Genomic DNA, 25,963 nt, shown 5'->3' on the forward strand with positions numbered 1-25,963 from the left:
GTAATTGGCACGAGCATTTACAAGTACGTACATCGAATATCGTCTGGTGGGTAATAAAGGCCGCTGCAAAGTATCAGACGATTAACGGCAGGACGCACTAATTGCTTCACACGAGACTCTACCGCGTCACTTGTTATGATGTTCTTATAATTTAATTTCCATTTGGAGCTAAGTGAAAAGCGATGAGTTACGAGGTGTAGTTTCCCTTGAATGTTATATTAAGATGTTACGTTGCGTTTTATGTTCTATGATGTGTCTACTAATCGCAAGCGAATACTTTCGTCGTATGTTGCTCTGCAACTCACTTCGTACTCTAATAGCTCCAAATTGGTTATGATTGCAGCTCTATACAAAATGTTGTTAAACATCTTGAGAGCAATTTTACTATCAAGCTTGCCACGCGTTGCAATGTCGTCATCGCTTGTTATAGGTCGATGACCAAATGAAGCTGCTGCAGCACTCGTGGTCGGACATGCTGGTCCTCGACCATTTGCACCAGAGGATGCATAACGGGTTGCCCGACGAGACCACGCTTCACAACGGACAGAAGTTCGATCTTCTTTGCCTGGGTCTCCTCGGCGTGCCGTCCCTCGCCGAGCACTTCAACGAGCTGCAGAACAAACTCGCCGAATTGAAGTTTGACGTGCCGGACTACATCTGCGTGAAATTCTTGCTCTTACTTAATCCTGGTCAGTATATACTATTCTAGAATGATGACGTAGGTTCGTCCGTACACGCTAGTAACGTTAAGCATGCGAATGAATATACGTCGCGCGTGTGTCTCATGTCATATAGCTTGTAGTGAGTTAGTCGATTGTCCACGCTCATTGTATTGTTACGAAATTTTACCCTTTGTGTTTGTTTGAAGAGTTGTCTTGGGGTTTCAGAAGTGAGAGGCATTGTCAATGTAAAGTGCGTCCGAGACGGCTACCAGACGGTCCAAGCTGCTCTTCTCGACTACACGCTCACCTGCTATCCGACGATACAGGTACGTATGATGAGATGGGCTTTAGCAGACTAAATAGAATATTTGATGCTACACGTAAATACGACTGTTTTGACGAGTACTTATGTGGTTTATGTCAATGTTTTCAGGATAAATTCGGAAAATTGGTGATGGTGGTCCCAGAGATACATGCGCTGGCGGCCCGGGGAGAGGAACACCTATACCAACGGCACTGCGCCGGCCAGGCCCCAACACAGACGCTCCTAATGGAAATGTTACACGCCAAGCGCAAGTGGGTACTAATTTAACGTCATCACATTAAAGCCTGCGCCACACTGTGTTTACGAAGCGTAAATTAATACACGCCATGGACGCTTCGTCAATGGAGGAAGCCAGCACCGGCATTACGTCGGCGCGTAATGAATATATTGACCGAATGAATTACCCAGTGATACCGAATTCGTTTTAGTAATATACCTATTCCAGCAAACGAATTTACGCTCTGATAAACATATACGCCTACTTTACTTTCTTGTGTCATATAATTATATATACAATTCTTGTTTAAGCTACTTTTGTGTATTTTATCTATATCACTATATGTTCATACACATTTCTTTCATTTATATACCTATTAAAAATATAGAATATATTATTATGATACATACGGCTGTGTATTTATATGAGAAATGCAGTCAACTGTCTCGTTCTAGGCCCAATGGAGCCGAAATGGTAAACCGGAGTGCGGATCACACCTCGACTCTAGACAGATTGTACGTTATTCTATATAATTATATTAAAGTATCATTTAATCATTATATTATATATAACAGCACGTTAACACAATCACTCGAGTTTCCAGTGTTGCCTTGTAAGATTATGTTTCATATGAAGGTAAGCTGTACAATATTTGGTCTATGGCGAATTCATATGTATAAATCAATTTTATTTTTAAAATCCTTTGAGTTGGATCAAAAAATTGTATTCTTAGAAAGTGCTTAGAGCTTTCATGCAATTTTTATGGTATTGGAATTATATTTAGTAACAAAAATAAGTAAATTTATGTTAATATGTTTAAATTTTGAACGACCATTGATCCTCATAGTGTAATGACATGTGATCGAATAAAATATACATCATTTTATATTATGCATCGTATTTATCAAAGAAAATAAATATAATAATGATTGAGTATATTCAATAATAAAATTTAACGCATTAAGAAAACACGCTGAAATTTCATGCGTTTGATTTAAAACGTAAATCGCCATAAAGTCCCAAGCTGTACAGTTTTACTTCGTAATTTTTTAATATTTTCTCTAAATATAAAAAATATCTCTGGCAACTCTTCACTCCATACTATATCTCATATATTTTAATTTTAACAAAATTATAAAAATAAATTATAACTATACACTCGCGCATACATAATGCACATAGTACAAGCCTTATTGAGTTGTATATACCAATATATTTTCTCATCTTTTATTAAATCGATTTATATAAAAAATACGGTATGCACGTCATATTATACGATACTGATAATTAATCTACAGGTATATCTCAAATAGTTGCTTTTATTATAAAATAAATGCTTTTTACCAATATAACTCAATAATATATAATTTAGTTGTCATTAGGGTATATATAAATTGTATATAAATATGTACATAAATATCATCATAATGATCGTTATATCACGGTCAGAGTTGAAACTAAATTTACCGCGTTTACCAAACACCAACAGCGAAAACTCCTAATTATATTAATATTAAACGTTCATATCACGATTGAGTAAGATTTCAAGTGATAAGATAATAGTTTAATATTAGACGTTCCCAATGCGTTTCTATCAAATAGGATGCTGTGATAGTGACACGAAAACTGTAGATTTCCTAAATATTTTATTTTATACTCAAGACTTGCACATATCTATATTTTATAAATAAGTCACAAAACTATATTATTTAACTATATTATAAGAACAATTGAAAAAAAAAACAACCAGTTTCTTTATTTCAATTTATTGAAATTGATTCGTAAAATAAATAGAAATTACAAACATATTATGAATTTTAAGTCTTTATCAATTGAGATTTAAAAAAAAAATTGAAAATAGAATCAATGATTTTCAAGACACCCGGTCTTTGAAAAGTAGCTTAAATCTAGGGAACCTGTGTCATAGATCATCGCAGCTGATTAGATTTCTCGATTCATTTAGTTTCATTATATGTTTAGATATCCTTATTTCAATTTTAAAGCCATCTTAAATAAGTATCGATTCGCAATCGAAGCGAATATTTATTTCCACTACGTAAGTGAAATCTTGATTCTTAAGTTTTTTAAGAAGTTCTTGAGTATTTGTTCGCGATCTTCACTTATTTATTCGATCATTAAAATGGAATTATACTAATTATGTTTTGACTGTAATATTTTTTTAAAACAAATAATAAACAAAGATTATTTAAAAGATATATTATTTTACATATTGGGCACAGCTATAGCTCTGTCTCGTTTCTTGTTCGAGTGCGTTGTTATAACAGTAAAAATATATAATAGGTAGATGTAGACGGCAGTTAATAAAGCACTAATGTCATTAAGTATTAAAATACATAAAACAAAATCCACGTTTTCAGTTTCAAAGTTTGTATGTTTAGGTTAGGTACCTTTTTAAATATGCAGTTTAATTAGTAGTTATGCTTGCTTAAATAATTAATAATATCTTAATAGCGTTCTAATCAGAATGCGGATTTATAAATAGGAGCACTTTATTATTTATTACACTTTAGATGCATTCATAGTTACTAACTGATCTTTAAATACATGTCAACGAGAAAAGAAAGCTTAGTGGTAGTTAGATTAGAACATTTGAAAGCAATAGCAAGGGATGCATACGAACAAGTGGTCGTATGTTCATACAGTTGGGAAAAAAATGTTGAAGACATATGCTCTTTGTGTGTCAGGTGCGGTTTCCTGCCGAACGACACGATTGAGCCGCATTCGCCCATATAGAGTAAGCATTCCACATCTGAGATCTAATTCCATGCACCATACGACTGCACATTGCGTATAACTTTAATTATTGCACATTCACAGGCAAAATGTACGCGCACAGTAACCGAGGCATATGGATATATCTAGCTGACCTCTAGAGGCGTTGTAATGCGGCTTAATCGTTTACTTCTGCACTTTGTAGACAAAAGACACATTTATTATAGCTTTCTTAGTCTCTACTCGAACTAAATATAACAAGTAAACATTTAGACAACTCAATCAATTATTATTTTATACGTAATTACACTTTTAGCTCAAAATTAAATAGTTAGATATAAAAGTAATAAATATAAAACGATATAAAATTATTTAACTTTTATAAGTTATTAAAATTTTATGTATTTGTATTATCTTAGCAATGTACATTTTATTTTTATTTATTTTTGCTTGCGAATTAAAATATAGTCGTATTTTATCTACACTTCATAGGGCCAAATTAATACACGTAGAAAGATTTAAAAAGTTGTACCGATAGAAAAAAAAATGTTTTTCAAATGATCTCATTCTATAACATCCATAAACTAACGTTTGTCACGAAGTTATAAAACAATAAATCAATAAGGTGGTGGTCGGACATGTCAACGTCGAAAGTAATTCGACTGTTGAATTAACACGATTGGTTGAAACGGGTGTGTGGTAACGTTGCGAAAATAATTGTATTCGGTTATCCGGTTGTCTTCCCTTCCAGTACTGCCTGCCATCGTTTCGTTATAATTCATTTTATAAAAAGTTTATTTTTCCAGATCCTGAAACACCAGTGAAGAGTAATTGGAGGAACGCAAACGCGCCAAGCGCGCCCCTACACCTACATGAATTATCATAAAAAATATTACTTATTATTTTAGGTTTAGACTTTAACTTGGTGTGTGATTAAACGTAATAAGTTATTTTGCGCCGAGCGCCTGCCGTCGGCACTGCGCGCCTAGTCCCGATACAGATAAGACCTTTGTTTATCTGCATAATCTCTGTAACATAAACATACAAAAAAAATATTTAACAACTCTTGTAGCTACCATTAATTTATTGAGCAGTGTAAAAAACGGTGTATCGATATTTCATATAAGTACCTACCTATGTATAGATAAACTAGCTTGTCTTAACTCTTGATGCGTGTAGCGATGGAAAAAATATTTCAATACATATTTTAGGAAAGCGTCTGTGATTATAAACGAAGAAATTTGATGAACCGTTTTAATGTTAGTTGAGATGATCATGTTATGTATAAATAATAGTTTTATGCCGATGTATGCCGCGGCGTTTCACTTCACTTATGAAAACACAATTGTTAAATCGAGACTTAAGCAGTTGACGTCGGAATGTATGAGCCATGTTTAGTTTACTCGTCTACTTCTACTGGCTGTTGAAGTTCAGCGTGTTTTTCAGTCGTCGACACGCATGCATTAGTGTAGCCATTTTATATTTCCAGGGTAACGATGGACCCACGGTACACGAAAAGAAAACCTCATTTGATTTTAGAATGTTTTGTATACAATATAATTTACAAATTGTATATTGTTTGTTAAAGTGTGAATTTGATTTTTCGACTAACGGGTACCGGTACTTGTACATACGAGTAGTCTTCCCTCCGACTAGACCAATGCACGTGTGTCGCGTAAACAATCGGCAGATATGTGTTTAATATAGTTATTGGAATGAAAATATTTAAGATTATATTGAAGTTGATGTTTTAACATTAAAATTCTCTATATGTATATCATTAAGACGTAAGAAATGCATCATGAAAATCAAGTTAAAATTTACAGTTGTTTCATTAAAATGTTTATCTAAATGTTATGAAGAATTATCTGTATTGATTTTATCGGCCGTACCAGTACAAATAATTATTAATAAAAATCTCTGTAAATATGATAAATAGAACGTAACAGTGATTAATGCTACTTATATTGTAATTATGTAAAATATTTCTCAAATACGTGCAAGAAGCCTTAAAAATCATAGATTTTTAAAAAATATGGGTACTAGCGTCTACAGGTCTTTGGACGGAGTGGACGATGTATTTTTATAAAGCATATTGTTCTTTATTAACATATATAATATGTTAACTGAAAGTACATTATTTCGTATTTTTCTAAAATAAATATAGTAGTGTACGTATTTAATTATATTGATCAACTTTTAATGTGGAAACAGTTATACATACTGTATTAAAATAATATTATAATATAGTGTTATCATTGTGTGATACCTGCGTACATATGCGTTACAAATTTGATTTGAGAACGTTTTATTTTTATATTTAGGCAACAGTTGATAGGAAGGCAAGGGCCCGTCGAGCGCACTCGATCCGCGTTTCCGGTAGGGTTCTTAGCCAACAGCGCCACCTGTCGGCTGGCGGGATCGTTATGTCGACCAGCGATTGCGCCCGACGGGCCTCTTGTACATTTGGGTACTAAGGTATTGTAGGACACAAATTAGATGTAGCATCGGAAAATGCAATGGAATGAAATTAAAACCGATTGCTGCCGATTTACACAACCAATAGAAATAGCTCCCTATCGCGCCATTCGACGCTATTCGTCGCTATAGATTCACGCGTCAGAGAAAGCAAGTGTGAGTAAATCCACGCGTCAAATTGACGAATATATTAGGTCATATGATATTACATGTTATTACGTTTGTGCAAAGATCATATTCGCATGAGAAATAAATATTGATAATTTGGTATAGGGTACTCAATTCGGGTGTGATCGGTTTTACGAATTTTGCCGATGCGACATCTAAGTTGTGTCGTACTATATGTGATTGTCGGTTTGCGTTTGAGGTTAACGTTCACATATTGTAATTATGAAATTTATTTACGGTATTGCCGCACCAAGTGCGAATGTTTAGTTGACCGCATCAACGAGTTTGTAGCATGATAGGTTTATGAGTAAAATTTTCCGTTTATTTTTAATCTAGGCTTGAATGATTGTAATTTAGAGAAATGGCACCATCATTTATCTTTAATACCGTCCAGTGATAACTAATTTTAATGTCACGACTTAAATAACAATTTTTTATAAATTGATTCAACTAGCGTTATTTTATTAACCACGTCGTTCGATGATAATTTGATTCGGGCTGCAGTCGCGTCGTACGGACAATTTATTGTTAGAAGATACCGTTGGACAATAGAATGGAAATTAGTACCTGGTGTATAGTGTAACATATGAAATAAAAACCAACTCTGATAAAGTTCCTTGAAATGTGGTGATGTTATCAACGTTTAATAGTAATTTGATTCGTCGACACCGTTTCAATAAGTGCATGATTTCTCATCGTATCGCTTTTGTTTTCTCGGCTTAATCATCTCATGTCTCGGCTGAATATGTGGCTACGGAATCGCCTAAAACCCGCGTGTGCGTCTTGATATTTAAACAAATAGCCTATTATAAATTAAGTGAAGCTGCTTTTCTTTTAGACGTATGACTATAGGTATGTGAATTCGTCCACTATTGTTTGTCTCGTCCCGCGCTCTCCGAGTCCTCGTTTACTCGTGACAATCACGCAGCTTCACAAGCTTTAGACGCTTTATCGAATGCAAAGCTGATCTGTGATGGTATGACATAGTTAGGTACATATAGGCTGTGTGGGTTTTACCTGTCCGTGCTTTAGGGGCAGAGCGACGTATTGTGACCAATTATGAATTAACTTCAACTTGTCCATATCCGCTTTAGAATTTGGCTTGTTCTATACTAAAATTTGTTGATATAAGATAAAAGTGGCTCCTTTTTAAATATAAATTAAGTTTCATTAGTATCCCTATAAAAACGATGTAATTGCATAGATGACCACGTTGTTAGATATATACTTCCCACATTACCATTTTAGGTTACCATTTTATACAGTATTTATATATTATATTTATACTAATATTGCTATTAAAAGAACATAATACAGTATTATTTTTTTTTGATTCTTACACATTTGAAATACAATTGTAGTCAAGTGATCGCGCCACTAAATATCGAAGAACTATATCAATATTAAAATTAACTGTTACCATTTATGTATATTCGTATTTTTTATTTCGCTTTCACGTATTTTATATTTATATATTTAGGTTTATGTTATCAAAGGCGAGTGTTAATATACTCAAATCAAATGATATCATAAAAAGATGAAGTATGTATAATTGTCTACTTAGCTTAAGTATATTGCCGTACATATACATAAGTAAATATTTTAAACGAAATAAATGTATTTTGAATTATATTCGACACATCAGTGGTGATACAAAATGAGGTCTTGTGCCATTAGTTAAGTGTTTTGTACAGGGTTAGTAGCCGTGGTCTGCCCTTCCGGCAAGCCAGTCGCATACAACGCTTTTTATTTAACGTAAATGTTCGTTTACGTTTTCATTTAATTTATTAAAGATACTTAGACAATAACAAGTTTTAAGGTGCCAGTGTTCAATATTTTATATCCGATTACCTGTCCGATCGCTACTCTGTGTCACGCGTTTCATATATACTTTGACAAATTAACAATCATAATACTATTTATTGAAATCAACATAATTATACATATGCTTATAATGTTAAACCTACTGTCTACTTTTAAGGTTAGGTTGTAATATACAAAATATGTTGTACTTTAGCGGTCGCATAAGTAATATACATCTATATTTATGAATTTAAATTGATAAGTATTTTGAAGTGGTAAGGTACACGCTGAGTGTTATTTGTAAATGTAAATGTTGGTGTTAAGAGTTTAGATAGTCGCACACGCGAGCGCGGGCGAGCGTTGGGTGGCGGCGCGTCGCGCATGCGCAATACCAACGTGCAGTACGCCGTGCGTCGTACGCGCCGCCCACACCGGCCACTGTTTTGTTCGCTCAGATTCGTTCGCGCATTCGTCGTGTCCGGTGGCGGCCGCATTATTTTCACTTGAAACTTTAGTCTCTCATCATCACATATTTCATTCGACGATAATTAACAATACTTTAGGCGATCGGTTACTGGATGGGATTGTATGCGTCACACACATTCCAAAATAACACTAATAGTAACGCTTAGTGACGCTCGACGTACGCGTTACAATTTGTAAGTTAACCACTTTGTTGTTCATTAACGATAAGTTAGATTTAATCTCAGTCGATGTTGTTTATTTTAGTCTGTGTATAGTATTCTATCGGTTTAAGTTGATGTGAGGACGTGAATTTGAGCGAATCGACAGGCCAAAGCCTGAAGGGTTCATATTAGTTGTAATTTTTAAGTACCTAAGTGATTATTTCTGTTGCACCTAACTTTATTTCGCGAGCCGTGTTAGTTGTATTTTATTAAGTAATTGTACATATAGCTAGGGCGAGGTAAACAGAGTTTTGAATCATCGTAAATGGTTATCGTTGAATCTATGGGGCTGGCAAAATACCAATGCAATGTCGCATTTGCTGTTAAATAAATCTATCTATAGATGTAATACGACTATTTATGTTTCTTCACTGTTTATAAGGCAACCGTGAGGCCACAATTCTGGTGTTGGGGCTCTGGTTTTTGAAGATGCGCGACAGCTCCGTCTAATTTATATGCAATGCGAAAACTGTTAAGGTTAATTTCGTTGCCAGAGCACCTAACATCGAAAACACGCAAGTCGGAACGCGTCCCTCGCATCTCGGTCCAGTGACCTTTTTAATTATTATTGTAAATTTATAGTACATATATTAAGTCCCCACATAAAGTAAGCAACAAAAGTAAATGTGAATCTGCTTCTATATTAACTGAACACAGGAAACAAAAGAATCTGATATTCTTGTAAAAATTGTTCACCTAACTGACATCACCTTAGACATCACTAAATAAATTATTGGAAACAGCGCGAACAATATGTTATTTTTAAATTGTAATTTTAGCGAGTTTTAGTTTTAATACTACGTTCGTTTGTACGCGGAAGGAGCGTACGAGACGCGTGAGCTGTGTGAAGTACTTACTAAAATACGTGTCGTTCAGTTAATAGTGAAGCAGTTAAAATTACCTTAACATTGTACCGCGTCATTACCTCACATATTATCTTTTGTACATTTCAAAATAATAGTTATTGTTGTCATTATATTTTAAACTAATTTTATTGTCTATTTTATTTTGAAGTTTCAAATTGAAAACACGACAATGATCTATTTTTAGAAGGCCACTTAGATACATTTATATGGCGGTGTCACTCGTGTATCGTCAGTATATTTATTTTCTTTGTGTTTAATAAATATTGTGAGACGCACGTACGCCGGTGGCGCTTGCTCGCGCTGCCGACCGTTATTGTAGAAATAAATAATATTTTCGTTTAAACTATTGTTTTTTTGCTATTCTATGATATGAACTGACCCAGTTTGATACCCATATGAATTGGCCTACTTTGAAGGTGTATATTACATTGCAATGTTTGTTTGTTGGACTAGAACTGTTTCTTCTTATCCTAAGAAGTTGAAATTTGGTCATTTCACGACACGACACGATCACTACAGTCAACAACATAGACTCTAAACCCCATAACGTCCTATATATTTAAAACTGTAAAACCTAAATAAATATTAATTTATACCTGTTTGTTCGAAACCCAACTACTTAAAAGTATAGAATGAATATTTTGCACTCAGATATTCGCATATGACAGATTTCCATCGAACTCATGCAGGTATCCTCACGTGTTCCTTTAACAGTCCGTTTTGTGCAGAAATATTATGAAAGAAATATACGAAATTACAGAACCAGTAATAAGTTGTTCAGATTTCGTCGAAAAAATACAGTTATATAATTTAAAAAATAAATAAATTGTTTTGCAAACATTACCTAACTATGATGTTAAGTTGTGCACATCTGTACAATATTATAGATGCGAAAGTAACTGGGTTGCTCTTTCATCATGCCCTACCCACTGAACCGAATTTGATAAAATTAGAAAGGAAGGAAGCTTGAACTCCAAGGTGGGTTTAGGCCACTTGTAAAGCCAATCAACTGACTACCAACACCTACAACACAACTGAACCCGGTATATAAAATATAAAATTGTATAAGTATTATATAATTTTAAAAAAGACAACAAGATTATTGTTCTTTAAAATACCTCTTGATCATGTCAGCTGTTTTTATTTTTGGATATTATTTTTGAATTTTCAACAGAACTATTACTTTCACAAAAATGAATAGAATAAATGTCTTAGAGATTTATTTAAATAAGCAAAATTCTGAAACCAGTGATTTAAACATAAAAAACAATATTTTTCATATAAATTTATTTTGTGACAGTTTGTTTTTGGTATAAAATTATATTTCTATAAAAATCAGGGTTGCATTCTCAGTGAGCCATCCAACCGTATTGTCTCGCCGTTAAGCATGGGATTCTGTATGATGCTCTGCACTAGCAACGCATATTCCTGTGGGTGACCGAGACGAGATGGGAACGGCACCGAAGCTTCCAGATTACGAATTGCAGCTTCAGGCAACTGTTCTAACATTGGTGTTCGGAATAAACCTGTAACAACATAATTTTTTATATATAATATTATTACGAAACTCCTTAAATTACTTCAGAAATCATGTACAAATGCATTGAATATGTTTTTATTTAAAATTATACATCGTCTTTTGCACTTTCTTTTAACAAACATAATGTCCACATATCAATGTTGTGGTATATAACCAATTCAATGTTTTTATTGAAATTTATTTGAAATTAGGCTCTTCTGTCACACAATACTTTTCAAAGATATAAACTTATTTAGATGAACTTTCTTTTAATAAAGATAATGTTAATTTTCTATGTTCTACAATTAATTGCCCAGGGTAAATTGTAAGCTATTTCATTAAAAGTCAGCAAAGCACATTATTGTTACACTTTATTAATTATTAAACAAGTAAAAGTAAGTAAGTACATATATACCTGGAGCTATAGTGACTACTCGTATGCCTTGTTTGGAAAGATCTCTGGCAATAGGCAGTGTCATACCAACAACACCGGCTTTAGATGCTGAGTAAGCAGCCTGACCTATCTGAAAAAGTCGAAAAAAGAATATAAAATAAAAACTGAAGTAAATGCTTGTTAGATTCGGCTTTCAATAAAGAGATTCCTTTAGAATTCAGTAACTTCTACACTGTGATATTTTAAAAGAAAATAATTTAAAATAATGAAGCTTTTGAACACTTTTTTATATTAATTTATTAGCATGATGTAATTAAACTAAGTGCCTAATTATATGATTGTTAAAGAGTACCTACTACAAGGAATCGTTGAATGTTATAAAATATTTAAAACATAGCATTGTAATAATAAATTAATTTTATCTATTTATATTATGTGAAAAAGGAACCATTTTATAAATTTCTAAGCACATTTAAATAATTTACCTGTCCATCAAATGCAGCGACACTGGCAGTGTTGATAATTACCCCTCGCTGGCCATCGGCATCAGGCGCATTCTTGCCTATAAGTCCTGCAGCTAAACGGATCACATTGAATGTTCCTATAATGTTAACCTGTAAAATGAGTAAAGTATCTGAATCATTGTACTGTGAAATAAATTGTTGTTACAATTTTTTAGTATTTAAATATTATTTCTATAGAAGTAAAATCTATTGAAGAAAATTAAAATTTTAGGTAACCTCAACAGTTTTCTGAAACATCTTCAAATCAAAGGGTTGATTTTTCTTAAAATTGTAAGTCCTACTTGAAGTTGCGATTCCAGCACAGTTAACGGCAACATCTAAACGGCCAAATTTATCAACTGTAGCTTGTAAGGCACCCTTTACATCCTGTTCTGAAGTCACCTGTTAAAATAAAAGGATTTGAAGTGTAATCTGTACTTAAAATAAAATTATTTTGAGTATAATGACATTTCTTCATACATCAACTGGTACAAAAGCCACATTTTGACCTAATTGTTTTGCAGTTTCTTGACCCTTGCTATTAGGAAGATCACAAATGACAACAGATCCTCCTTGCTTTAGAATTTGTTCAGCTGTTGCACGCCCCAGCCCTGATGCTCCTCCCGTTATTAATCCAACAAGACCCTAATAAAAAGGTTATAAAAAATATTTAATATAGTATTATCATAGCAAATATTGGAAATCATGCTGAGCACTTAATTTAATAATTATCTTAATTATATGGTTTTCCAGTCACCTTAAACATATTTATTATTTAATTTATAAATTAAAGTAATGATAAGTTATTCAAATCAGTGAGCGTCGAGCGATACGAACAACTGAGCTGTACTTTTGTAATTATGTAACAACCGTATCAGTGAATAAATTATACGTAATTCAAAAAAATCTAAGTCATAATACAGTCATTACTTCTCACAACTATTTACTTAAACTCCTATCAAATCCCAGTTTAAATTGTTTTATCTTATCAATTATGAATTCAGGTCATTTAGGGTTACCAGCTCGACAAAATAAAGATATTTAAATTAATTCCACCTGTTAAATATTTTAATAGCAGTTACGTTCCAATATAATTTATGTATATAGGGACAAGTAAAGCAATTGATTTGTATGAATTTATGTGTTTTTAAAATCGGATATAAAAAAATCCGGCTAACGGTTTCGACTCATAAGCAATTGATTGATTGTCACAGTCAAGTTTGTGAGAATACGAGTAAACTAGTTTTTGTTATATAAATTATAAAGACCGTTATGATTTTACATTTGTTTTTGTCCAATCAGTTGTTAACTTTTGTGATAATTGTCGTACCTGTTGAGTATTTTCTCAAATTGTTTGAGGGAGATCGATTTTTTATAGATACCTAAAATGTACCTAATGTATCGTGAGGATGTTGAAATCTTTTCAGTCGTTGTGCCCTTTGCCCCATAAGGACTTTCTTTCTCTGCGTTTGTACGAAAAGTTCAGTTTTAGGGTGGACCTAGGAGATCGCAACACCGATACATGGATTTTGATGCACTTTAAGTCTTTACTGCCTGAGAAATTGGATTGTGAAGTCTAATTGTTTTCCTCACTCTGGTACTTCGAGGGTCGCTTTCTCTTGGAGTCTTTAAGCAAGGGTGCTACTGCATTTTAAGATCTTTGTGGCATAAAATATTATCACTTATTTAACTACCTTCTTGAAACTGGCCGGTTCATTGCAGGACACACCAGTCACCAGCACATATTCCCAAACGCAGTCAACAGTTTCCGTTCCCAAAACTTAACGAACCTTTATATGCTTAGCAAAAAATCTATTTTCACTATTATATCATTTTAATAATAAAAACAGGTAGGAAATAATTTAAAGTTTTAAGCTATTTCATTTTTCTTTACGTCATATTGTTAGATCTTGAGGTATTACAAAAAAAAAAACAGAATATTATTACCTAAATTACATGCATGCTTTTGACGATAGGGTTTTATCGGTGGTGAAAAATAAATTTGATAATACATATTATAAAATTGATAATGAAATTTGATAAAAACTAGATTTTGTGTCATAAAAGCGCATTATTAATTTATCGTATTGAAAATGAAAGTTGTTATTTTTAGTATCTTTATCGCGTGAACTAATGTTCTAATGCTGTATGTAATGTGTACATTACACTCCAGATAGAGATCGTGATTCAATATTTTCCCAAAAAAAACAAATATTTATAGCTATTAACTTTGTTGTGTACCATTCGTACATACACATGTTTTTATCAATGTGACGTCACCAAAATTGACAGCGTTTTTGCGGGAATATTTTTTTTTTAAATATTTTGTTTATGACAAGAAAAGGTGTTTATTTTGCCGAAGCATATTTTTTGTTTATTAGAGAAATACATATTTTGAACTGATTTTCACAAACAAGTACCCCATTGGCAACGCACAACTCATATAGTGGTGGTAGAAAATCGAATCGAATATAAAAGTATTTTTTATATGGAAATCTAAGACTTATTAATGCTATCGTTCCCCAATACTTAAGTATGTATGATTTAATAGAAATAATAATTGTAAGATTTTGTATATCTATAAACGGGAATGCGTGAATAAAAAACTTTTCTCTTTCAAACTAGCAATAAGATTTTTTTAAAAGTAAAATAAATATTTTAGAAGTTGAATATACATTTATAGAAATATTCTTAAAAGTAGGTACGTTTTTTCACTTTTTCATCTGTTTTTACTGATTAATACTAATATTTTGTTAAAAAGTTCACAACAATGGAAAGTATAAGGACAAATGTTTTAAAATAAGTAACTCATATTTTTAAACATTCCATTCAAGATCATTTTATCTTGTTCGGTGAGTCTGGGATTATTTCGAAGTGTGCACGATGTGGACGACTTTAATATTTATTCTTTGGATAAACGGCATTTCCTCTGCTCGGAAAGAACTGCCACCAAAACGCGGTGAGAATTATGACGATGAATTAGATAACATTTTTGTCAAGAACAAATATAACTACAGTAGACTGCCAACGACTACAGATCGTATAGCAAAACCTGAAGTGGTTGTAGAAAAGTTTGTAGAGACTTTGATGGCCAGCGAAAGGTATCTGAAATTGATAGAAACTGTCGAGGCTAAGGTAGTTCATTTGGAAGCAACATTTCAAGAACGGACAAACACTATATTGAAATACTTGACTGAAGTGTTAAGAGCTATGAAAACTAGTCCAGTAGATGCCCTCCAAAGTTCTCTACAATCACTTAAAAATGATTTGGACAAATTAAAATACGTGGTATCATCAGAGGACAAGGAGGAAAGTCCTAAATTGCGAGGTAAAGTTTTTTTTTTGTTTTCATATTAAAGTAATATCAAGGAGAAGTATTAGTATATATATGTGATGCATACTCCAACGCATTAAGTCGTATGACAAAATTTGCAGTTTTTGGAGAGCATTCTTTTTAATTTTTATCTTTGCATTGCTCATGCACCAAATACAGCTTGTGATTAATTTTGGTACACAACACAGATTGTATATTAGAGAGTATAATAAGGCTTTTTCATTGAATTAAAAATACATATTTCAGTAAAAATCCGACACTTAGTTATGTTGTCGCAAGATTAATAGGAAACTTTAATAGGAAATTTAATAGAAACGACGCATATAATCGTGAGTTATAGTTACGATGTATAATCCATGTTGCAACGTCGTTTATGTAATTATCATAGTCGAATTCGACTATGATAATTACATAAACATAACCACATTACGGAAGGTGACTCAAATATCCAAATAACCTATAAATAAAAGATTCGACCGAGTATCGCTAACGTGCTCCTCAGAATTGTTTCGTTCCCTTCCGTTCCGTTACTTTGTCATGGATCCTGAGCTCAGAACCTTACCAAACTTTCACCAAATTACCCTTGAAGTATATTTTTTATAATAAAAAAAGAATTATCAAAATTGGTTAACGTGATTTTCAGTTATTCACCTATTTGTCGCGCATATACGTAATGCAAATTTAAGACTTATGTCGTTTTCACATGGATACCATCATCGGAAAAAAAAATAAAAAAAATGGGACCCCACGGGAAGCACTACCTTTCAAATAAAAAAAAAATTATCAAAATCGGTCCACCCAGTAAAAAGTTATGAGGTAACAAACGTAAAAAAAAAAAATACAGACGAATTGATAACCTCCTCCTTTTGGAAGTCGGTTGAAAAAGAGTAACTACTGAGTTTCTTGCCGGTTCATCTTGGTAGAATCTACTTTCCGAACCGGGGGTAGCTTCACTTAATTGTAAAATGACGATTCAAAACTGCTTGTAAAAGCCTACTTGAATAAAGTTTATTTTGATTTTGATTTTTGATTTAGTTATTCTTTAAACATAGTGTCAACTCTCTCTCAAAGCTCTTAACACTTGTGGATATCAAATGGGAATTGCCATTGAAGGCAAATTTCATCCAGATTTTGTTATATTATAGAATGTAAGAATCTCTAGCATGTTCCCTTTTGAAAAAGTCAAAAAATTGTGTGTCTAATAACGACACCTCCTGCATGTTGGGTCGTAACATTATTTTTAGCAAGAATGAGGTTTTGATACTATTATCATATAAAACTACACATCCGTGAAAACTATATTTTCCATGTAAAAAGAACAAAATATTACATATATCCGACGTAAAACGTTGCAACATGGATTATACATCGTAACTATAACTCACGATTATATGCGTCGTTTCTATTAAATTTCCTATTAAAGTTTCCTATTAATCTTGCGACAACATAACTAAGTGTCGGATTTTTACTGAAATATGTATTTTTAATTCAACGAAAAAGCCTTATTATACTCTCTAATATACAATCTGTGTTGTGTACCAAAATTAATCACAAGCTGTATTTGGTGCATGAGCAATGCAAAGATGAAAATTAAAAAGAATGCTCTCCAAAAACTGCAAATTTTGTCATAAGACTTAATGCGTTGAATATATATAATCAACTAGCTACTCACCCCGGCTTCGCACGGGTGCAATACTGATACTAAATATACTACAGAATTTGTTTATATACGACATCACATCGCAAACTTCTAAAATTATCAGTGTTTCTTTACTATATTGTTCATGTATTATATACACAAACCTTCCCCTTGAATCACACTATCTTTTAAAAAAAACCGCATCAAAATCCGTTGCGTAGATTTAAAGATATAGGGACAGAGAAAGCGACTTTGTTTTATATTATGTAGTGATGGAACTCCTATACGGCTCGCAGTTAGGGTGCGATATGGGGCAGAATTTCTTACTATCTTTAATCAAATTTTGTGTATGTGATGTGATGTCATATGATGTACGAAATATAGTTGGTCTTTTTCAAAGTTTTTTTGCTGAGTTCGATTACAGCTCTTTCGAGGGATCCTTGTAGTTTACGCCGCGTGACGTATTAAATCCGCATTTTCGAAAGTCTATTTTTGTTTTATTCGCAAGTTTCCTTTAAAAAATGTCCTCGAAGTAGTTTCTGACTCATATAAACGGAACGCTTAATCTATCCATATTAAAAAAATTAGTAAGTCAACATCAGCTTCACTTAAAATCAAAAAATAAATAAAAATTTTAACAAAAAGAAAAACCGACTTCAAACAAAACACTATTTTAAAACAAATGAATATGCACGAAAAAAGTAAGAAAAATAATTGCGTATTCAACATATTTTTTAGAGTCTTCCTAAGTTAAATGAAATGAAAAATATTAGACTACTTAAAAGTCGATTAACGATTATATCATGTAGTTATAATTATTGTTATATTTGGAGTCGGTGTCAGCCAATAAAACCCTACAGTATATCTATCAAAAAACATTACGAGAATACTTTAACAAATATGTTTTTTACAAATTACCTTTTACACAATAATATACTGGATCAATCAAGGAGCTCGTATCGCTTCTTTCTTTTGATTTTTGGGGCAAGGGCACCGTGGCTGACACCGGCTCCAAATATACCAATAACTATAACTACATGATATAATCGTTAATCGACTTTTAAGTAGTCTAATATTTTTCATTTCATTTAACTTAGGAAGACTCTAAAAAATATGTTGAATACGCAATTATTTTTCTTACTTTTTTCGTGCATATTCATTTGTTTTAAAATAGTGTTTTGTTTGAAGTCGGTTTTTCTTTTTGTTAAAATTTTTATTTATTAACATTTAAAAAATACAAAGTGATGTTAATTACAAACGATTATAATATATCCTGCTTGGAAGTCAACAGGTATTAACTCCACGCTTTTTTATCATCAATAAAATCTTGTATCGAATAATATGCTTTTTCTGTACCAATGTATTTTCAACCGACTTCAAAAAGGAGGAGGTTATCAATTCGTCTGTATTTATTTTTATTTTTTTTTTATGTTTGTTACCTCATAACTTTTTACTGGGTGGACCGATTTTGATAATTTTTTTTTGTTTGAAAGGTAATGCTTCCCATGGGGTCTCATTTTAATTTTATTTTTTCCGATGGTGATATCCGTATGAAAACGACATAAGTTTTAAATTTGCATTATGTATGTGCGCGATAAATAGGTGAATAACTCAAAATTCGTTGACACAATTTTGATGATTCTTTTTTTATTATAAAGGATATACTTTAAGGGTAGTTTGGTGAAAGTTTGGTAAGGTTCTGAGCACAGGATCCATGACAAATTAAGGGAACGGGAGGGAACGAAACAATTCTGAGGAGCACGTTAGCAATACTCGGTCGAATCTTTTATTTATGGGTTACTTGGATATTTGAATCACCTTCCGGAACGTGGTTATGTTCATGTAATTGTCACCCGCCCCGACTTCTCACGGGTGCAATACTGATACTAAATATACTAAAGAATTTGTTTATTTACGACATCACTTTGCAAACTTCTAAAATTGTCAGTGTTTCTTTACTATATTGTTCATTTATTATATACACTATCACACTTTTTATTTACACTATCTATTAAAAAAAACCGCATCAAAATCCGTTGCGTAGTTTTAAAGATATAGGGACAGAGAAAGCAAATTTGTTTTATACTATGTATTGATGGAAATCCTAAACGGCTTACAGTCAGGGTGCGATTTGGGGCAGAATTTCTTACTGTCTTTAATCAAATTTTCTGTGTATATGATGTGATGTCATATGATGTACGACATAGCATACGAATAGCTCTTTTGCAAAGTTTTCTTACTGAGGTCGATTACAGCTCTTTCGAGGGTGGTATAAGTAAGTAGGTATAGTAAAGTAAAGTCTATTTTTGCTTTATTCGAAAGTTTCTTTTGAAATTGTCCCCGAAGTAGTTTCTGATTCATATAAACGGCACGCTTAATCTATCCATATTAAGAAAAAATGTTAGTCTACATCAGCTTCACTTAAAATCAAAAAATAAAATTTTATTTATTTACAAACGATTAGAATTTACTAAACTCCCAGGATTGGCCAGGATTTCATTTCGGGGAAGGGTTCGTGCTCCAGAAAAAAAAACAACAGCTTTATTTTAAAATAAGCATAAATATATTAAAATTATACGTAATTTATACAAATTTATTTAAAAGACAACATACGATATTTTATGTTGTACGGGGCAAATGAGCAGGAGGCTCACCTGATCGAAAGTGATTACCACCACCCATAGACATCTGCGGGGCTTGCAGGTGCGTTGCCGGCCAGGAAGGAATAATCTCCTTTTTTTTAAGGTTCCGAAGTTGTATCGGTTCGGTTAAACGTCGGCGAAAGCTGGTTCAACAGAGTTGTTGTGCGAGGTAGAAATTGTCTTAAAAATCGCGCTGTTGTGGATTTTTAAACAACAACAACAATTTTATCTATGAATTTTGACGAGATGTCCAAAGGTGAAATGTGAGCAATTCCTCGGAATCTTTCCCTCGGAAAATTTGGTAGAAGATGCAGAGTGATCCAACATCTGTACGCAAAGCCAAGGGATCAAGTAGGTCCGAAAAGCCTTGATCGTCGATAATTCGAGCCGATCTGCGTTGGATACGGTCAAAAAGAAGGAGCTGGTAATGGAGAGCATCTGCCCAGAGGTGAGAGCAGTACTCCATGTGGGGGCGAATTCGCGCCTTATATATTCATAGGCGATGAAATCCTGTCTTGCCTTGCTGAGCACACCGAGATTTTTTAAGTCAACTTGGCTTTGCCTTCCAGTTGACCGCGGAACTGAACGAGGCTTGAAATATCTGCGTCAAATATTCCGATACTAGCTGTGGCGCCTATAGGAATCTTCTGAAATCGTGGAGATATGACAAATGGTAATTATATTAGTGGTTAACGCGCAAACTTACGTCTTTTTTGGGATTGAAGTGGAAGTTTATCCGAGGGTTTCCGTATTTACTAAGTGATCCAGTGAAGGCAGGGAGCCGGTCTACTTCCCCGCCATCAGATATGTTAATAGAGTAATAAAGCAATCACATATGGGCTAAGTTTAGCTGGCCCCAGTCCGAGAATTTGTTAGATTAAGACTCGATTTCAGACACAAGTTTGTTCCGGTTTTCTCCAGTTAAGGCCGGTGGTACTGTCGTCTGCATAGCAGGGAATGTTACAGATTTCAAAATTTCGGAAGTCATTGAAATGCAGAAGAATCAGAGTGGGTGATAGATCGCAATCTTGTGGAACACTAGCATTGACGAATTTTAAATCAGAGCATGCACCATAAAAATCTGGTGATTCAGTTGCATAATTTCCCGGGAGACCCGTAGAAATTATGCACTAATGCTCCCTGCTCTCAACTGCTTCCGCCCTTCTATGAGTATGAAGTAATCTAGAAGATCATCGGCTGAACAGCCCCGACGAAAACGAGAACAAGAAGGATTACCTACTTGTTCTCGCCATCAGGCTAGAAGAGGTCTATAATTGACGGGTTTGGCCGGTGCCCAAACTCAAACGTCAAATTATAGGGATCGGATGCACCACAACAATCTTCCAAGAGTTATGCAATAAAATATACAGGCTTATTTGTAATTCGACGTATTCACGATAGAAGGTGATGAGGATGACTGAGGATGATTTTTAACGAAAACTATATTGTTTCAATTTTATTTTTCCTCAAAAATTCCTGAAAAATAACATGCAATGAAAAAAGAAATTACATATTTAACTTACTTAATTTAAAATAAAATTTAAAAACATAAACAGTTCAATAGCTAAGTTATTAATTAGACATTGTGTAATACTGTTACACCAATTACTTGGTGGTTGGGCTTTGTGCAAGCCCGTCTGGGTAGGTACCACCCACTCATCAGTTATTTTACCGCCAAATAACAGTACTCACTATTGTTGTGTTCCGGTTTGAAGGGTGAGTGAGCCAGAGTAACTACAGGCACAAGGGACGTAACATCTTGGTTCCCAAGGTTGGTGGCACATTGGCGATGTAAGGAGTGGTTAATATTTCTTACAGCGTCATTGTCTACGTCTGATGGTGACCACTCACCATTAGGTGGCACATATGCTCGTCCGCCAATATAGATTGGCGGACGAGCATATGGGCCATAAATATATATATAGCCTAAATAAAGAATTAATAAGCGAATTCGAAAAACTCTCTGGATTCTATTTATACTGTTATCCTCGCGAAGAGGTCCCTGAAAGGGACATACATTTCTATACAATATTGGTATACCTGTTGGCATATCTATATACTATATTGGCGGGTATTTCAGCCTTTAGGGTGGAATATCCAAAAACGCTTGAATACGAATCAACTCACTTTTAATCGTTAGCCCAAATATATAATTGAATGCTTCTAACTTCAATAATGACGGACATACAGACTAATCTGTATAAAAAATACCAAATGTAAAATATCCAGAAATGCTGAAATACGTATCAAATCATTTTAATGAAGTATTGATTGAATTGAAGGTCGTTTCAGCTTACAATATGAATGATCAAAAGCTTATTAATCTTCTGCGTATACTTAACTTTCTCTAAAAATGAAATTAAAATTAATTAAAAAATTTAAGAAGGATCTTATTCTCCTGTAAAGTCCAATTGCTATGCCGTAAATACCAAAAATAGACCGTAAACATTACGTAAACATGTGAAGTATGAATTGTTAATTAAATAATTATTAATTGATAGTTTAGGACGATTTTTTTCCTATTCATTTAACAAACAAAACAAAAATTGTTAAATTTTTAATTATACTGTAGTTTTATCTGTTTATACGATTACTACATGTACATACGATGAGACGCGGTACCGGTGACATCGGGCACAGACAATATTACTTTTGCTCTTGCAACAAAATGCGGGGTATGTTATGTTTATAAATAATGTGGATCAATTGATATTATATTTGTTCTACTTTTATAAACAAGCGCGGGAAAATTCTTGCCAATTCACTCACGGCTACGAAGTATGTGTATATGTTAAAGTATACAATTGAAGCTGTTTTTGTTTAGTTAACTATAAACTTTTCACGCCGGTGAAGATGCAGCATCGCGTCAGTCGTTTTGCATTATTCCTTTTAATTACATCTCAACATGGTTTTAAATTATAAACTATTGTCGATAACCCTTGTCTTTAGTGTTGTATCAGGAGAATTGCATCGGGAAAAGCATAGTAAACGAAAACCACAGCGGTTCGAGAACACATTGTGGAAAAAAGAATATGAAAACGAATTAAATGACGCAATGATAGCTCCAAGTAGAGCTAAGAATTTGACTAGAATTGCTCAAACAACGACTGATAACGAAGTGGTCATAGAAAAACTTATGGAAACAATAACGGCAAGTGAAAAACATTTAAAAAAAATGGAAAGTATAGATTTTAGATTAAACAGATTGGACATAGAAGTTCACGAGAAAACCGATAAAATATTAAAACAACTGATGGATATTACAACTGCTATAGATAATCTAAACTATAACGAAAAAGTGGAAGCAATGTTAGGCCCCTTTAAAATTGATATAGAACAAATAAAAACGATGTTAGAAAGTCCAAAACGAACTTATGGTAGAGAATCAAATGGTACGCTCATATATTTGCTTAAATATAATGACTAAAATAAATTGCGTCGTAATAATATAACAAAATGTGCATGTATAAATTATTTCGTGTATGGTGGTGAAATAAATATCGCGAGGGAACCATCTATCGGATAAAATTCTGCCACAAGTGTATTTATTAATCCATTCTAGCGGCGTGATATTTACAAGCATTTAGTTATTTCTAAGAAACCAATATACGTTTTTGTATTATTGCATATACATCTATATATATTTACTTGTTATTGGATGTTTCCGAATTTATACTTTTAATCATAAATGGCTTGTATTGTTTATTTGTACGTAAACATTCTACATTAGAAAAATTCAAATTATTTTACGTAATTTTAAATAACGTGTTAGTTTAAACCATAAACATTTCATGCCTTGTTATGTGGTGACTCTACCCAAGAAATAATAATTAGACTGCAAATTTTAGGTTAATGTTTTTTTTAAATGTTACAGTGGATACCGAATGCCATTTGGAGACAGCTTTAGATAATCGTCTTTCGGTTCTGGAAACGCACATGAAGTCACTTTCGAGCAACGTGGAAGTTATATTGAATGTGATATCGGAGGTCAAAAATAGACAACGTTCTCGAAATATTAATGAGTATTTCTTGTTTTAACTACTTAATGTATCTTTAATTATTATGAAGATTTATCTAATATAAAAAAAACTTTCTATTTAACAGTTCAGATCAAATTGGACGTACTATGGACCCTGCCAATTTGATTACCGAGTTTCGACGAGTTTTACAAGAGCAAAAATCTAAAAAATGCGATTGCAGGTTCGTTACGTTAACTTTGATTTATATTACACTACATTACTATTACATTAAGAGTCTATATTGTATTATTAGTATTTAACAGAGATTATAATAGAAATGACCTATCACGCATTAGACACGAGCATCTTACTCTAAGGTTGATTCATTTAACTGATTTCTGTTTAGATTAGGCCGAGTAGACCGTTCAGAACGATATCCAACTGATTGTCAGGAAATTCAAGCGCAAGGATTCAATGTGACCGGTATATACAAGATCAAACCTGATGATACAGAACCTTTTTACGTTCTTTGTGACCTCAACTCTGCAGGCGGCGGGTGGACGGTAATATTAACATTATGCTTAATATTAATTTGTATTCGATTTTAAGCGTAAATAAAATTTTAAAATTTATAGGTGATACAAAACAGATTCGACGGATCTCAAGACTTTTACAAAAATTGGATAGAATACAAGCACGGATTTGGAAATCTTGCAGGCGAATTTTGGCTCGGCTTAGAAAAGATATATTATTTGACAAACCAGAAATTGTACGAGTTGAGAGTAGAAATGGAAGCACAACATGGACAAGAAGTGTCAGCCACATATTCAGTTTTTACGCTGGGACCGGAATATGAAGGATATCGTATAAGCACACTCGGAACATTTCGTGGCAGTGCTGGTACCCACATGTGTAACTCTTTAATTTCCTTCACGCCAAATAAAATGCTATATATTCAGGTTCGATTTATGCTTTCAGGGGACTCACTATCATACCACGCGGGACAGAAATTTTCTACATACGACTTTGACAATGACGAATGGAAGGACGGATCATGCTCTATCGAGCACGGGGGAGCGTGGTGGTATAAGGAATGTGACAAGAGGTAAGTAATCTTCAAAATGTCTTGGAGTTACTCAAGATTTCCTAAGCCGATTGATAGTAATATAAGTTGAGGTATTATGATTCTTCGCCCGGAGCTTAAAATAAGGGCGTCATCTTGGAATGCGTGAGGTACGGTGGCATTCTTTAGGAACTGTATTATAAGTTGATCTACCATCGTTTCGGAAGACTCAACTGAGAAGGATCAGCGAGACTCAATTGTAACTGCTCAAACTTTTAGTAATTCATATTGGACAAAAAACATAGCGCCAATTATTGCCACCCCAACTCTTGACCAGTTCGACCTAGAGATGGATGACATCGCTTGACAACGAGTTATACATGATATGCTCCTAATATCATGTATAAATCGTTAATCGTTCTTATTAAGCTTTTTTCCTTCTAGTAATTTGAATGGCAAATATTTAATAACTGCCGAGGAGAGCAATGGACAGTCTATTTATTGGGTGTCCTTCAACGGGCCCACATCGCCTCTCTATAAGACCCGAATGATGATCAGGCCTCTGCCAGCGAGTCGACCGATTGACTATAGCGAAAGGGTAAATGATTATTTTGAATTAGTTCATTATATCGATTTGATGAATTATAAAACTTTAAAATTATTGATAACAAATGTTTCAGATAAATGTAGACAGCCTCAAATCACAAAACGAAAGGAAACATGCGCGCGGGAAAGACGCGAAGAGCTCGTACGACGTGGTCCGCGGCCGCATGCCCTACCGCTACGATGTCCTACACCCCGACGGATTCTTCCCTAACTATACATGATCAAATACAAAAGCTATTAATTGAAACAATGCACTACATTTGTCATTTATACTTATTTGTCTATCTTTCTTTAGATTTTCTATCTTAAAAAGAAAAGTCTTATCACAATTTTTATTCTTTAAGTAGTTATCGATAATGCGTCAAA

General features: G+C 33.5%; 3 protein-coding genes across 6 annotated transcripts in view; 2 read left to right on the forward strand and 1 right to left on the reverse strand.

Moving 5' to 3' along the window:
- The window catches only part of LOC124543094 (nuclear hormone receptor FTZ-F1), a 67,203-nt gene extending 56,922 nt beyond the window's left edge, over window positions 1-10,281 (forward strand). For 2 of the 4 annotated variants that reach the window (XM_047121133.1, XM_047121134.1), the window contains 6 exons: window positions 431-689; window positions 888-988; window positions 1,096-1,238; window positions 1,660-1,719; window positions 3,910-3,959; window positions 4,744-10,281. In XM_047121133.1, the coding sequence (XP_046977089.1) occupies window positions 431-689; window positions 888-988; window positions 1,096-1,238; window positions 1,660-1,719; window positions 3,910-3,958 (612 nt within the window). In that variant the 3' untranslated portion in view covers window position 3,959; window positions 4,744-10,281. The remainder of the gene's footprint in view (window positions 1-430; window positions 690-887; window positions 989-1,095; window positions 1,239-1,659; window positions 1,720-3,909; window positions 3,960-4,743) is intronic. The other 2 variants (XM_047121135.1, XM_047121136.1) reach the window with 2 other exon arrangements.
- A 934-nt stretch (window positions 10,282-11,215) lies between these two features.
- LOC124543010 (3-hydroxyacyl-CoA dehydrogenase type-2) lies at window positions 11,216-13,384 on the reverse strand. The gene is made up of 6 exons (XM_047121002.1): window positions 13,112-13,384; window positions 12,835-12,999; window positions 12,592-12,756; window positions 12,337-12,465; window positions 11,873-11,981; window positions 11,216-11,464 (listed from the first exon to the last, which is right to left on the reverse strand). Exons 1-6 carry the CDS (start codon window positions 13,118-13,120, stop codon window positions 11,274-11,276), a joined length of 768 nt encoding a protein of 255 aa, XP_046976958.1. The 5' UTR covers window positions 13,121-13,384; the 3' UTR covers window positions 11,216-11,273.
- Window positions 13,385-15,156: 1,772 nt separating this feature from the next.
- On the forward strand, window positions 15,157-25,935 carry LOC124543151 (fibrinogen C domain-containing protein 1-A-like). The gene is made up of 8 exons (XM_047121222.1): window positions 15,157-15,682; window positions 23,844-23,991; window positions 24,074-24,169; window positions 24,335-24,491; window positions 24,564-24,828; window positions 24,907-25,033; window positions 25,436-25,589; window positions 25,672-25,935. The coding sequence occupies exons 1-8, from the start codon at window positions 15,238-15,240 to the stop codon at window positions 25,816-25,818; spliced, it is 1,539 nt and encodes a 512-aa protein (XP_046977178.1). The 5' UTR covers window positions 15,157-15,237; the 3' UTR covers window positions 25,819-25,935.
- Window positions 25,936-25,963: the final 28 nt, after the last annotated feature.

The sequence above is a fragment of the Vanessa cardui genome, chromosome Z (genome assembly GCF_905220365.1).
Source record: "Vanessa cardui chromosome Z, ilVanCard2.1, whole genome shotgun sequence".
NCBI lineage: Eukaryota > Metazoa > Arthropoda > Insecta > Lepidoptera > Nymphalidae > Vanessa > Vanessa cardui.

Coding starts and splice junctions, on each gene's coding strand:
- LOC124543010 (XM_047121002.1), bottom strand. Junction 12,466..12,591: donor TGTTTCAGAAAACTGTTGAG/GTTACCTAAAAT, acceptor CTCATTTTACAG/GTTAACATTATAGGAACATT. Junction 11,982..12,336: donor TCGCTGCATTTGATGGACAG/GTAAATTATTTA, acceptor CGACTTTTTCAG/ATAGGTCAGGCTGCTTACTC.
- LOC124543151 (XM_047121222.1), top strand. CDS start 15,238: ATGTGGACGACTTTAATATTTATTCTTTGGATAAACGGCATTTCCTCT. Junction 24,170..24,334: donor TCTAAAAAATGCGATTGCAG/GTTCGTTACGTT, acceptor ATTTCTGTTTAG/ATTAGGCCGAGTAGACCGTT. Junction 24,492..24,563: donor CTGCAGGCGGCGGGTGGACG/GTAATATTAACA, acceptor TAAAATTTATAG/GTGATACAAAACAGATTCGA.